The following is a 15,926-nucleotide window of genomic DNA, read 5'->3' as shown; positions in this document are numbered from 1 at the left end:
ATAGATTTTTTTGTCTTTATTGAGTGGAGGAATAATGAGTTTTTTCACAGTTAGGTGCTTTTAATACTCGTAAAAATGCCTTTAATATGTCACTGAAAACTTCTTTTAATCATTGACACCAACCTTATCAGTACCGAAAAGAATTTACAATATTTCCTAGTTTCTTTACTTGTTTAAAAAAACATCTGTAATACTAGTTAATCAATATAAAGGTTAACTGTGCAGTAATTAGTTTTATTAAGGTAAACATGTTTTAGGTCAGATAATAAATTGATAAAAAAAGACCCTAGGTTCCTATTTTAACTTACCTAAGGGACATACTTGTAGTCTTCAACAGTAGGTATCTCTTAAAAGTAACCACCCACCAGTCATGGTAATGCAGCGTCATGGTCTGAGTACTGGCCGTGATTCACAGACCGGCTCCGGGTCTCTAGACCTGAACCTGATGGCTTCATATAGTCAAGTTTGGATCAATAGAACCACGACCGGTCCGTGAATAATGGCCCATACTAAGATCACGGTACACGGATGTTTGAATGCGGCATAAATGTGTCTATATAATTTGCTGCTGTATTAGCAGTGGTGCCCCAAACCACTGCAGATGTGGCAGCCCTGTGCTAACCCTGAACAACATCCTCAGTTTTTCATTGGTCTTTACTGCGGAGGTGGAGAGTTGCTTTAAGGTCCACGCCATTCTTAAGGGCTTTTTTAGTAGATAAAAAACAATTTAAAAAGAGTTCATTCTGAATAAAAAAAGCAAAAATTATGATAACCCTGGATCCCACACTTAACCGATCTCCACTAGTCCTTACTTCCTGTTTCTAGTCCCTACTTCCTGTTTCTACCGAAATACACCAACAATGACAGGAAATGCCTCCCAACCAATCACTATCAGACACAGGTCACTGCTGTGGCCAGTGATTTGTTGATTTTGCATTTCCTTTGATTTCTGGTGTGTTAAAATGAAACTAGGAACCAGAGACCAACAGGAACAAGGAATGAAGCAGGTGCTGCATAAAATTGGCCAAGGAGAGGCTCATTTCCTTTATGTTTTCAAACCAGTCTGAACCCAGTTAAAAATATATTTGATACTCTAGACAAGTCCTTTAAGAATAGAGGATGATGCAGTCATATGAATCTTTCTCTGTGGTATGACATGGGATGAGGTTGATGCAAGGAAAATTTACATAAATACTCATTAAATTGTCTTTTCAAATTCGATCATAAGATAAAAATTAGTTTTGTTGTATGGTCTTTCATTGGTTGCAGTGGGCAATATCTATATTATTCTTCAATCATAGAGCCACTTTCAGTACAGACCATGATATCAGGGCCACTCACGGGTCTTATCTGTTTCCGGCAGTGTCATACATGACTATGAGGCTGCAGAATTCTGGTCAGAAGACCAACAGTTGGTCTGAACATCTGTATTCGGACTGTCAATACTAGACAAGTGAAACTGGACTTACCTCTTTGATACATTAGGTCTATTGTGTTATCCAAAGTAAACCTGGTGAATTCTTGTCTTGTATAGGCAACTACCTAGCCATTTTTGCTATAGGTCAGATGTGAGCTGGTGTTGCTTTTTCCTCATGGCAGATTAATCAGCAGAATGATCCCAACTTTCCGTGTGAAATTCTCTTCTAACCCAAATATGAAGAGTTGTATGATCAGTCAATGGTCAAACTTCAGAACTTTCTACAACTTGTAGAACCAAGCTGTTACGGTGCTTGAATCCTCGGAAAACTCCCACTCTCCTGTTTTAGATTTGTTTATGCATGGTTTTTCTTTCCCTTCTTTTGCCCATATTATGTTTTTATTTTCTCGATTTGTTTTCTTGTATTCTTCTTATTTCATACTTTCTTCTGTCTCTCATTTTATCTACTTTTTGTTCAAACTGCATGTACCATCCACACCACTCATGCGCCACAGCCAATTAATGCCAGAATTACTTGGTGGCACACAGCAAAATGCAGAAGGTGATGGAGGCAAAGTGCCTAGCCCTTCTGGGCTTGAACCAGAGCCTAAGAAAGATTCTAAAAGGGATTCTAAAAAACGGAAAGATTCCAAATCCCAGCCAAGTACTGAACTCAAAAGGTAAGGTTATTCTAGTGTTGGAATATCTAGAATATATAAAAACCTATCCCATCGAATTTTAAATGCTCACCCCTTCCTCCTTATACTTTGTAGAAGCCCATCCCAACTATAGTCCCAGCTACCAATCCATACCCTCACCCCATGGAACCTTAGTATATAGACATACACCTAAAAATCTTTTTATTTTTCGTCTCTTAATTTATTGAATTGCATATGTGCATATTTATATACTCTCTTATCCCATTGAATTTGAAATTCTTACCCTTTACTCCTTATACTTTGTAGAGGCCCATCCCAACTATAGTCCCAGCTACTAATCCATATGCCTTTACCCCATGGAACCTTAGTATATACAAATACATTTAAAATATAATTTTTTTTTAACTCTATTGATTTTCATGCGTGCATATTTATATACTCTAATCATGAGTATTGAATTAACAAACTTAAAAAAAATATTTTTGATCTTGAACGAGATGAGCGAGCGCTCTCCACTGCTCAATACTCTAATGAGAATCAGGGTGCTTGGTTATGCTCAATGCCCGGCTGTGTCATTCGCTAACTATCCAACACAAAGAGTCAACTCCCTTCAGTGAATAATGGGAGTCAGCACTCCAATGAGAGTGTTACATCACCACCGGAGTCCGCTCCATCGACTTCTACTCCGATCGCCAGGCGACTCCGTGTACCTGCCGTGGATAGTGCTGGTGAAGGGAGAGCAGTTGATGCCAGCGGCGCCGGTGGACGCAGGATCCGCTCATCGACTGGTCTGAGTTTCCTGGGGATCTGCAGTGCCACTGGTTGACTGTAGGTGGTGGGTGTCTCCCAGCTAAAGTACCATCATTCAGCTGCAGCCTATGGTAAGACACCACACCCTTTTTAATGCCCCTCCAGTCTGCTGACCTCTGCCAGAGATAGTTCTGAAAATTTGGAAGTTCGGTTCGCTGGCAGCAAATTAACCAAACCTCCACTGGTCCGAACCTGGCCTGAGTCCGGTTTGGAATCACTGATTGGCAGTTTGAGTCTCCCCTCACATCCAGCCAGCCATAAACTGATTACTTCCGCGGGAGGGGGGACGGTCTTGTTCAAATTTTTTTCTTTGGTTACACACTACATCCGATCCCTCTGTTGTTACCCCCAGTGGGAGCTGTTCAAACACTCCAAGCAGCTCGCACAGGGCTGAGCACCAAGCATAGCTGAGCACAGCATTGCTCACGTGAGTTATGTTCGTACGTGAAGCATCCGAACTCCGAACCCAAGCCCTGTTTTTGTAAGTTGGTGTTCGGTTCAAACACCAAACCTCAGGTTCGCTACTCTCTACCCATCACTAATAAACTTCCATTGTACTTGTTACTCGAGTCAGCCCCGTCAGAGCATCTGACCTGCTCGATTTGAGTAACAAGCATCTGAGCACTTTAGTGCGTACTCATCATTATTCATTATTCAATGTAATAAAAAAATGACTAGAAAACAACAGTAAAAGACACATTACAAAAACCATAGGAAAACCATCCAAAAAATACTTTGGGAAAAAAAGTGCCAGCGTTTCTTGAAGAGTCTTCTGCTTGAAAAACTCAACAGATTCTCCTGAGTGTAGACTTTGTGTGCACATACCCTTTAAATATAATTTTGGAACGAAATTGTACTTTTTTTTAAAGTGTCAAAACATGTTTATTGCATTAGGCTTTAGGTTCTCTCGAACACTGATCCTGCCAGACAGTGGCGGGTTAGCCGATTCGACTCTTCATTTCCATATGCATTGCTTTGCACTTGTTCTACTTTATCACTAGATGTTGATTTGGATTTACATGCCGATAAAAGAACTAGTAGTTTAGTTTTCTGTAGGATGAGGCTGGCTGTCAGTCATCATCTGCCACTCCAGTATTGAAGGTCAAGAGCGGAGAGAAATCCACATGGCTATCAATCTCCTTTATCTGAAATAGACATTGATGGCGTAGCTGAGGTGGGTTGTCTCTTTGTATCGTGTATTTGGAAGGTCAGGCAGTTAGACACAAGTAGCTTGCAGTCAGTGAGAAAGTGCGGAGAGGATGCGATTCAGATGTTGTGGTAGAGCCTGGAGGTGAGGACTGACAACATAACAGAGCATCACATGGAGCTCGCCGCTGTCCAGGGTGCTTCTCTGTGTATGGTCCTGGCACTGTATCTACGATCATCACTCCAGCAGGGAGAACAGTGTCCCAGCCGACCTTTGGCTTTATTGTGACCTATGGCGATTGCACTAAGGTGATCCTGAGTATATACATTTCTACGTCAATTACATCTGTCACCACATATATACTGTATCTAGGAGAAGGGAGTTTGGAAGAAATGGATAATTCAGAAGCTAAGCTGGAAAAAAAACTGCAGTCACTATTATCCTCATATATGTGAAGCTCATTTAACAGATCCTGAAAGAACATTTTATGATTTTCGTTTTGCATTCTTTTACATATTTTAAAATAAAATGTTACATTTCTTATAAAATATAAGGCATCACTCGTACCATAGATTATTTCTATTTTTTTGTTATCCTTGTAAGTCATGATTTTAAAGGGAATCTTTCAGTAGGATTGCACTCCCCGCATGCAGGTCTTTCAAAGACAGGTCCAGCGATATTTTTCCAAGGCCGGTACTTTCCTCCATTGTTAAGAAATCAGCTTTTGAATTGAAGAGCTAGATATTATAAGGATATTAGTTTGACACTTACAACTCACCTAAAATCTTGCAAACCAAGTAAACGTTTTCATGACTAGAGATGAGCGAACCCGAGGTTCAGTTTTCAAATCAAACACCAACTTAAAAAAACAGGGCTTGGGTTCGGAGTTTGGACTTGTGAACTTAACTCGCACAAGCATCCCTGTGTTCGGGTACGTTTGGTGCTCAGCCCTGTGCTGTGATGCCTTCCCGGAACCACAGTCTCAGGATGGCTGATACGGACAGGCTAGAGGAAAGCCGCTCACTAAGCAGGATTCCGAGAACCATGAAACCCTTTAATCCCTATATAGGGATTTGGAATTACTACAGGGCCCCGAAGATCGCTACCTGTGGAAGGCTGATTCCAAGAAGAGTAGTTGTCAGGCAGGGTCAAACCAGGAGATACAGAAACAGGACAACATCGGCAGACAAGGGCTTAGTCAGGAAATCAGGCAGAGGTCAAAACCAGAGATGACAACGAGGTACAAAAACGGCAGGCAGGAGAGTAGTCAGAGAGCAGGCAGGAGTCAAAACATGGGAATCAATATCCAGAGCAGGGAGAACCAGAGACTAGAAGGAATACAAAACTATATCTGACAGTGACCAGCAGACAGGAGGGGGAATTAGAAGTGTGTGGTGTCTTCTCATTGGCTGTATCTGAATGGTGGTAACTTCAGCTGAAAGACACACGCCACAACAGTCATCCAGTGGTAGTGCAGGTGCCAGGGAATCCCAGATTAGTGGATGAGCGGAGCCTGCGCCCACCAGAGCCATTGGCACCGACTCCTCTCCTATCACCAGCACTGTCCATGGCAGGAATAAAGCGGCGCCTGATGACCAAAGCAGAAGTCGCAGGAGCAGACTCCGGTGAGGACATGACATGTGCAAGCTGCTTGCAGTGTTTGAAAGGCTCGCACTGGGGGTAACAAAAAAATTGAAAAAGGCCGCCCACCCTCCCCCGGAAGTGATCTTACTTATGTTGTCTGTATGTGGGCGGAAGCTCAAACTGCCAATCAGTGATTCAAAACCTCCTTGGGCCAAGTTCGGACCGGTAGAGGTTTGGTTCATTTGCTGCCAGCGAACTGAATCTCCAAAGGTTTGCTCATCTCTATTCATAACGATGGTAGTCCTTAATGGCCAATGTTATTGTTCAGGAGGATAATGCTTGAGGAACATGACAAAGAGTTCAAGTTATTGATTTGTCTCCAAATTCTCCAGATCTTAAACCAAACTATCTTTGGGATGAGCTTGAATGACAAGTTTGATCCACAGAGGACCCATCTTGCATATTTCATCACTTGCTAGATCAGCAGCTAATGGACACAATTAGAAGTTTTGTGGGGTCCATTTCTTGCTTGAGATGGGTGAATTTATTTGAGTGGATTTGAACTCTACTAGAATTTTACAAAAATCTGCATGCAATTTTTTTGTAATTTGCTTCATGCAAATTCAGCAAAACAGCTGTTTGTCCACAATTCTACTAACCCATAGTAGACAAATAGTTATAAAATAAAACAAAAAAAACAAATCACACCTCACTGGCTACCTCTAAAATGGCATGCGATTTTTTGCTCCTTTTATCGCCTCCACAAACTGGAACCCGGCACATCATCACACTAAGCCGGGACTTTATGGGCCTAGCCGCAGCCTAAAGTACATGTCCTATGGTTAAAACACAAGTTGTAATGTCGTGATGTGTGCCACAATCTTAGAACATGGACTATAGACTACGTACTTCCGCCTGCGACTACGGATGTTCCAGTCTATCGAGAAGATGCCCAGTTTGTCAACATACGTCAGGAGTAAGAAGGGGCACAAAGGACAAAATGGGAGACAGTGAGCAGTGGCGTTGAGAGGTGAAATGGGTGTTAATTGGTTTCTTTTCTAGAGCTTACATTTATTATGCCCCGGGATCTATCCAGACCATACAGCCTAATAAGGGATATTCAATTCTTGAAAAGTTAATTGACTCAAATCTAATCTTACGGTAAAATCTTCCCAATTTGTCAAATTTGAATATTGCCACATCCGCTCATTTCTAGTCACGGCTGCTGCAGGGCAGAAGGGGAACCTACACAATATAGGGCAGGTGGATTTAATGTTATGGCTAGAAATGAGTAAATTGGTTTAAAGGGAACCTGATAGATGATACATGTTGCCCAATCCATGGGCAGAACATATCAGGCACTGGGTGTTTTATCTCAGCCAGGTATATTTGACTCCGAAATGCTGGCTTTCAGGGAAGAAATACTTAAATAGCTGGCTGGGGACTGAACCGTGCTGTAGACTACTTGGACAGGTGACAAGTTATGGACTTCCCAGGGATATATTCCCCATTCTTTAATCCATCAAGTCATATGTTGTATATGACTTGATGGATTAAAGAATGCGGAATATACCCCTGCGATGCAGTTATATTATGGAAGCCAAGTGGATCCCTTGGACCTGACTTGCATCCCCTAGGCTTGGAATGAAGGCATCTACCAGAGGTGCTACAAACAACCCTATATATATATATATACATATATATATATATATATATATATATATATAAACACATATATTTATATATATATATATATAGTGTGAGAAAGTATATATGTATATATATATATATATAAATATATATATATATATAAAAGTATTCCATCAAGTCATATACAACATATATATATATATATATATATATATATGTATATATATATATATATATATACACTGATCATTCATAACTAGTGATGACTGCTGCTGTCGAAATTCAAATGTTGAAGTTTGCTCATATTTGGCCAGAAAATTAAATTTCCTTTAAGACGATACCATGAAAATAATGATTATATATATATTTTTATATATATATATATATATATATATATATATATATATATATATATATTATGTGAATCATAATATACTTTTTCTTTAGTATTGTATATGAATAAACTTATCTCAATTTTATATGTTACATTTATTCTTGCATCTTTTTAATGTGTTAGTTATTAATACATTTAACGTAAGAAAAAAATATTTACATCACAAATAATTTGAAGTTCATACTATTTTTAATTCATGCATTATGTAATGATGATTTTTTTTAATAATGTGGATAAAGGACGTTCAATCCAAACTTAATAGATTTTACAAATCCCAAGTAGATGAGCAGCAAGACATGATCATAACTAGTGATTTTATAGACGTGAGGCTGGGTGATAGTATTTGAAATTTGACAAAACCACGTAAAGTATTATTATTTGTGACACGGCTCAAGATAGGAGATTTTGAGGAGAGTGAAGATGACAGAACTGGTGCTACGCACTGTGACAACCACTTGAAAAGCAGGAAACATGACATCTTTCCTATCGTACTGCCGAAAATGTCAACTTTGTGAAGGACAGTGAGAAAATGGTTTGCCAAAAATTTGAAAGGTAGATTCAAGAGATGCTTGTCATGTCAGATGTGATCTAGTCCTCAGCTGTTTGAGACAGGAAGTCCTTGTAGTCTTGATGGTTCATACTTGGCAGGCCCTCCGAGACATCCATGTAACTTTCAAATGTGGCAGCCGCTGACCTATGGACAGATGGACTTTTTGTCGTTGAGAAAGTATACATGTAAACAGTTTAGAAGATTGTTTTTTGGATTACATATTGATACTAGCTGAGGCCATAGATTTCCTATGATATTCATTTTTTTTTTCAGTAGTATATCCCATTTTTAACTTTTGCTTTCTCATACTCTCACTTTTATATCTTAGAAAATTATGAAACCCTAGCAGTTCTCTTCAGTTTTTATTTTATCTGCATTAATTAGCCAAAATTAGTAATAATATTCTATTTACGTTCCTGCTTAAACCAATTTTTTTTATTATTCTTGCAAAACTAAATTTGCCAAAACATTTCTTACTATTTTTAGAAATAAAATAATATAAAAACAATATACATTGCACTTATTTTTTTACGGTTGTAATGAAAATAGACAAATTTAAAAAAAAAAAAAATAATTTTGCCTTGAAGCTTTAAAAACATATTGACACAATATGCAATGCAAATAAATAATGTTTTCTTTATAAATAAAGTAATTTCAAATGATAAATATTAAACTAGTTTGCTATTGTTTTTAGTGAAAATATAAAAATTAAAAATAAATAATTAAATGCTACCTTGGAACTTTAAAAAATGATTGATAAATTATGCAATGCAAATAAATAATGTTTTTATAAATAAGGTAATTAAAATGATCAATATTAAATGTAGTTTTCTAATGTTTTTAGTGAAAATATACAAATTGTAAGAAAAAATATAAATGTTGTCGTTGAATTGTTCAAAAAAATAACAGTACTGCAAAGAAATATTTTAACCGGAATTTTTTTTGTAACTTATTTTGGAATATTCTAAATTCTGTGGGGTCATCATATGATTTAAAAATTTATTTCATTCATTTAACATTTTTGTTTATAATTTCCGGTTGTCAAAAACATGAATTCAGTTTACTCCGAACCCAAGTTTGTGTAGTGTTTAAAGATACAATTATTTTGAAATATTCTACATCCTATATGATTTCATATGATTTCAAAATTTATTTTATTTATTTGACATTTTTGTTTATAATTTCTAGTTGTCAAAACTATGAATTTATGTTACACCCAAGCCGGGTTTGGGTAGGGTTTAAAGATACAAGATGTTTGGTGTGAAGAGGTCCCTTTTTTTAGGAGGTCAATCAAACATTACAGTACAGATTGCAATTTTTGGAATTTAGGGTCTTTTGATTTGTGTAATAAAGAGAAGTAAAGCTAACCAATTAACCCCTGACAGGAGGTTCATTAAAGGTTTGTAATCCTTTGCCAAGTCTTTTGTGCAAGTAAACTAGTCTAGTGCTGAGGATTTGCAAAGCTTAGGCTGTTCACTGGAGGAGGCCTGGGCTTAAAACATTTGTTCGTTTTTTCAGACGACTTATATTACCAGAAACAGACTGTGCTGATACAGAACTACGTAGGTAATGGCTGAATCGGTATACTTTGCCCAACAACAATAGAGAGTAATAACGATGGCTGTCTGGTCTCCTAGTTTCTTTAGTGAATGGATTAGTCTTGTCTCTTGCCCCATTCATATGGATTATGCTGTGGTGTAAATATTCGAGGGCTATCCATATTATGTAGCCGCCTGGGGATAAAAGCAAGAGGAAGTGTATACTTGTAGTTTGTGTCACCTTATATGCCTTTTGTTCAGCAGCTCACAGTTTCTTTCACTAACGTAATGCTGGGTTCCAGGGATTAATGAGTAAACATTGAATAAAACATTATTTTGAGGGACCTAGTAATTGCTTTGGCTCCTATATTATGAATTCCTTAGCTCATTTCACTCTTGAATTGCGAGCGCATAAAGATGTAGTTGAAGAAAAGAGTGCATTGATTGTCAGTAATGTTCCTATGTTGGCGGTTAGGTCTTGAAAACAACTATCCGGAAGTAGCGTAATAAAACAAAAATGGCAAAAAATACTTTTTAGTCTTCTTTTTTATCTTAGTAAATATTGAAATATATTTAGAATTTACACAGATTTTTAATTAAATGAGTAAACATACATTTTTTGTTGTGACTGGTAGACTTACACAATTTTATCAAAATACATATTTTGTTGTGACCGGTAGGCTTACATAATGTTATGAAAATACATAGTTTGTTGTTACCGGTAGGCTTACACAATTGTATCAAAGGTCATATTTTGTTGTGACCGGTAGGTTTACACAATTTTATCAAAGTTCATATTTTGTTGTGACCGGTAGGTTTACACAACTGTATCGAAGTTCATATTTTGTTGTGACCGGTAGGCTTACACAATTTTATCAAAATACATATTTTCCTGTGACCGGTAGGTTTACACAATTTTATCAAAATACATATTTTGTTGTGACCGGTAGGTTTACACAATTAATTTATCAAAATACATATTTCATTGTGACCGGTATGTGTACAAAGTTTTATCAAAATACATATTTCATTGTGACCGGCAGGACTTACACAGTTTTATCAAAATACATATTTTGTTGTGACCGGTAGGCTTACTCAATTTTATCAAAATACATATTTTGTAATGACCGATAAACTCACACAATTTTATCAAAATACATATTTTGTTGTGACTGGTAGGCTTACACAATTTTATCAAAATACATACTTTGACATGACCACTACGTTTACACAGTTTTATCAAAATACATATTTCATTGTGACCGGTATGTGTACAAAGTTTTATCAAAATACATATTTCATTGTGACCGGTAGGGCTTACACAGTTTTATCAAAATACATATTTTGTTGTGACCGGTAGGCTTACTCAATTTTATCAAAATACATATTTTGTAATGACCACTACGTTTACACAGTTTTATCAAAATACATATTTCATTGTGACCGGTATGTGTACAAAGTTTTATCAAAATACATATTTCATTGTGACCGGTAGGGCTTACACAGTTTTATCAAAATACATATTTTGTTGTGACCGGTAGGCTTACTCAATTTTATCAAAATACATATTTTGTAATGACCGATAAACTCACACAGTTTTATCAAAATACATATTTTGTTGTGACTGGTAGGCTTACACAATTTTATCAAAATACATACTTTGACATGACCACTACGTTTACAGTTTTATCAAAATACATATTTTGTTGTCACTCATAGGCTTGCACAATTTTAGCAAAGTTCATATTTTGTCGTGACCGGTAGGCTCACACAATTTTATCTAAATACATATTTTGTTGTGACCGGTAGGCTTACACAATTTCATCAAAATGTGCAGTAAGAAATTTACATTGATAAATTAATGTTTAGTAATGCAATTTAAAATTATATATATATATATATATATATATATATATATATATATATATATATAAATATATATATACACACACCGCAACCATGTTTTATGTTTATTTGCCTATGTCTACTTTTACATTATTTCTTTACTTAACCTGAAAATATACAGTATATTACAATATGTTAAAAATGTTCCTGTTCCTCGTATACTTACGTAATGACTTTAAGCTTCGCTGTGCGTCTCTTCAACTCCCAGTGTATATTCTGTTTTACTTCTTGTGTCAGGAGGTAAAACCACCAAGTCACTCATTTCTTCCTTTTGTCCCCCAGGCCTGATGGCATAGGAACGGTTACAGTTGAAGAAAAAGAACGATTCGAAGAGATCAAAGAACGTCTTCGTTTACTTCTGGAAAATCAGATTACGCATTTTAGGTAAAGCTTCTGGATGGAGATACATATATATGTATGTATATATATATATATATATATATATATATATATGTGTGTGTGTGTAAGTGTATATTTTCTATATCAGTAGAGGTCTACAGAAAAAAATATATATTGTGCACAACAAAACTATATATATATATTCAAATATTCTTAGGTATTGTTTTCCATTTGGCCGACCGGAGGGAGCATTAAAAGCAACTCTGTCCTTACTGGAGAGGGTAAGTGGTATTTTTTATCCTTTTCTTTTACTTTTGATCTTCGGTATACAAATAACGTCAGGAAAATATTTTCGGGGGAGAAAAACAACAGAGGGTTAATAGTGTATTCTCAACCTTGTCTACTACTTCCAATTTCATTCTGGATCTCTTAGAATATTCCATGAAAAAAAAAAATTTAGATTTTACTTCCTTTATATTTTTTATTTTTTTATTTTTTTTTACTAATTTCTTATTATCAAGGTTTTAATGAAAGATATAGTTACTCCTGTTCCTCAAGAAGATGTCAAAACTGTCATTCGGAAATGTTTGGAGCAAGCTGCTTTAACCAACTATACCCGATTATCTGAATATGCCAAAATCGAAGGTAAGAGATATTATTTGGGGTTTTTTTTTCTTTCTGAATTTTTCTAGTCTTTCTAGTCAAAGATGCACAAAAGGTGAATTGGTTTATGACGTGCGTTACAACATCTAAGAATGATTTGCTTTATTACATGGTTGTGTTGTTGAGCCTTAATAGTCTTTATTGCTTGGCATTGGAAAGTCAAGCATGACGTAGAATTTCCTACATTGGTGTTTCAGTTACTTTTGGAGACATTTAAGGCTTATTTGATGTGGATCTGTAAGTTTTACGTAAAATTGTTACTTTTTTATGGGATTTGTATCATTTTTGGAAATGATGTGGATGATTTCATCGCATTTGGTCTATTTTTGTGCACTGTTTTCATCCACTAAGGAAGTATTTTTGGTTTTTGATGTTTTTGGAAATGTATTGATTTTTTTTGTCCGTTGCCACTGAAAGGTCAACTTCTTATACAGTAAGTCAAGTGGGCTTTATCGTGGCCCACCTGACAAGGCGGAAGGAGAAGGTATTAAACTTCAAGCAGTAAGAAACACTTGAAAGGATTATTGGTTGTACGCAGTCTTGTCGGAGAGATGACTGATAGAAATAGAAGTAGGGTTTCGTCCCGGTGACATTTTGGTGATTAATTTTGAGTTTTTTGAGTAAATATAGCAAAGTACTGACTGGTCAAGGAAGGAACTGGTCTGGAACCGTAAGACTTTCCTCTGTGTGAAGTTTTTTGTCTTTTCACATCTGTTTTACCTATAGCTACGTTGTAACCTGCTGGTAAGATCTGCTCTCTTCTTTCAGATAAGTCATTGCAAATCAATCTGTAAGGTCTGTAAGTAAAAATGCATTCATTTCCAAAGTAGAGCACATATAGCGCGTACTCTCCTTTTGTGCCGTAATTTTTGGTTGTGTGAATACTCCGCCCCTTATTTTCTTTGCACTGTGACTTTTAGGTCTGGGAATACTTTGAAGCAACAAACTTTTTTTATTTCTTTTCCAGCTCTCTGTTTAGAGAAGTTCTTCATCCCACACTACCTGCTCTCCGCTTCTTTCCCTCCTTACTCGTTATTGGCACAGCCATTTTCCTCCCCCCACCTCTGCCTTTTTAGGAAGTGGCTGCCGTGCCAATGCCAGAGCATGCTGGGATTGTTAACTCTTTAACAACCCAACATCCACCAGTTGCATGAGTCTGGTTTTTACTCATAGGCATAGTACTGTCACTTGGTTACATACATAAACTACTAGAGCACTACCGGCTCCGCGTCTCACCGCCAACCCAACCATTTATCGATTGACTTCCTGAAAAAGCTAAATTATCAGGTGATCGGAGCACTTTCGTAAGACTATGCTTATGAGGAAAACCTTTACGTGCCTTGGATACTTAAGGCTTGAATGCTTAGTATCTTAAGTCAAATTGTTTTCTTTCCTTTTATGTTTGGATCATTAGAGTCTTGCAAAAAGAATACAATTCCCTTCCCTGCCAAATACAAAAAAAGTAGATACTTTTTCAATATCACGGTCAAAACCCGTGGTTCATGGGCATGCTGAATGGTTAATCCAATGAAATTCAAACACTCTCTTCTGTGTGTCCCGAAATACTCTACAATCTTTTCTCCTTTTAACCTAATGTAACATTTTCCTCTAACCTTTGACCTCTTTGCCTCTCTGACCTAAGCCTCTTGCATGCCCAAATCCTCTTTTATAGGGAAAAAGAGAGAAATGTATGAACACCCTGTCTTCTGCTTGGCCTCCCAAGTGATGGATTTAACCATTCGTGAGTACTTACCACCACCTCCTCTCCATGCTGTCTCCACTCTGTTTGCCATTATCTCAAGATACTTCAGATCCAAACCAATTCACTTTTCCTTGCTTCAAGTCTTATGAGCATTCTCCCTGTCTGTTGCTTCTGTCTGTGAAACCCAGTGTGAAAGTCCAGTCACTTTTTATCAGCCTAAAAGAGGTGAAAACAACAAAGTCATTTGTCTGTTACAAACCTGGCACCTGTCTGTAAGTTTTATGTCTGTGACCTGAATGCATTTTTACTTTTTTGCTTCTGTGTACCGCCGGTTGGTGAATTGCTTTACCATTAGTTGCCAAAGTCAGGGCATCTCAAAAATGGAGTTTACGACAGCGTAGAGGTTTCAAAAACATCAATATCTTAAGGAGAGATGAACGCATACGCTACCGATTGTACTAACTCATACATATACGCTTGGTTGCTAATTTTGCAGCAATTTTAATTAGCACATACGACTGACCCCCCCTTTTTTTTCCCAAAAATATTGTCTATTGGAACGTCTTTTATCAAATTGACTGATTTATTTTCATCTTTCTCCTCCCCGCCTGGTGCAGCCTTCCTTTCCTTGTCTTGATGATGGGATTTGATGTTAATATTTTCGCGTGAATGGTTTTTTAATTTTTTTTTATTTTATTTTTTTTTACGGCCAGTCAAATGGCTAAAAGTGAATGGGGTGATAGATTGGTCCATTTGCTCATTAATTGTGCCTATTGTGTTCTTTCTCTTCTTTCCTCCTTGCTTTCTCTTACAAATAGAGAATCAAAAGGATGCAGGTGAACAACTGTATATGCATTATAAAGTTATAGGAGTGTAACATTTTCTGTTCTTTTTTTATTATTATTATTTTTCTCCATAGCTCCTTAAGTCATGTGCTTTTCCAGGCTGTAATGGAAACACAGTGTCACTTAAGGAGTTAATTTGTGCTGTCTAAAAACAAACACACAATCAAAAAAGTATAAAAAAACATCCAATGAAAATCAACATTTTAGGAGCAGAGTTGTTTTATTCACCGGCACCAAATGCTCCAAATAGATATGAACGGAACCGAATACAGCTAAGTCCCCATCCCCCTTTCATATTTGTGTTAAAGCCTTTTTTTTATTTTTTAACAATGTTTGTGTTTTCTGTACATGTGTACTAACAGCACAGTCAGAAAAAAAACTATTGTCTTTTCCGTCCTTTATGTTTGTAAGATAACGGTGTAATGTCACATGGCTAAAAGTCTGCAGCACAAATCACAAGGATCATAAATAGTTAAAAATTTGCATTTTTCTCTAAAGTTTATTTATTTATTTTATTTCTACTAAAAGTGCTCTAGGAAATTCATATTTTTGTTTTTATTATGTTGTCATTTTACTATTTTGATTCTACAAGGCAGGATAATTTGTATACATGATTTGTATGTGGGATCTTTAATATATAATAATATAAATAATAACTAGGAATTTTCCTTTCAATTAAAGAAAATATATAAACAATATATGTGTATATCCAGTATATATATA

The 15,926-nt window shown here is 36.5% G+C and overlaps 1 protein-coding gene across 10 annotated transcripts in view; it reads left to right on the top strand.

Annotated features, from left to right (window-relative positions):
• CADPS (calcium dependent secretion activator) overlaps positions 1-15,926 on the top strand; it is a 657,127-nt gene that overhangs the window by 444,372 nt on the left and 196,829 nt on the right. For 4 of the 10 annotated variants that reach the window (XM_075321362.1, XM_075321364.1, XM_075321357.1 and 1 more), the window contains exons 14-18: positions 11,937-12,038; positions 12,211-12,274; positions 12,515-12,638; positions 14,329-14,397; positions 15,177-15,194. In XM_075321362.1, coding sequence (XP_075177477.1) covers positions 11,937-12,038; positions 12,211-12,274; positions 12,515-12,638; positions 14,329-14,397; positions 15,177-15,194 — 377 coding nt within the window. The remainder of the gene's footprint in view (positions 1-11,936; positions 12,039-12,210; positions 12,275-12,514; positions 12,639-14,328; positions 14,398-15,176; positions 15,195-15,926) is intronic. The other 6 variants (XM_075321365.1, XM_075321359.1, XM_075321360.1 and 3 more) reach the window with 2 other exon arrangements.

This window comes from Anomaloglossus baeobatrachus, chromosome 8, assembly GCF_048569485.1.
Source record: "Anomaloglossus baeobatrachus isolate aAnoBae1 chromosome 8, aAnoBae1.hap1, whole genome shotgun sequence".
NCBI lineage: Eukaryota > Metazoa > Chordata > Amphibia > Anura > Aromobatidae > Anomaloglossus > Anomaloglossus baeobatrachus.
The sequence above is the reverse complement of the archived record's forward strand: the minus strand, read 5'-3'. Positions and strand labels throughout refer to the sequence as shown.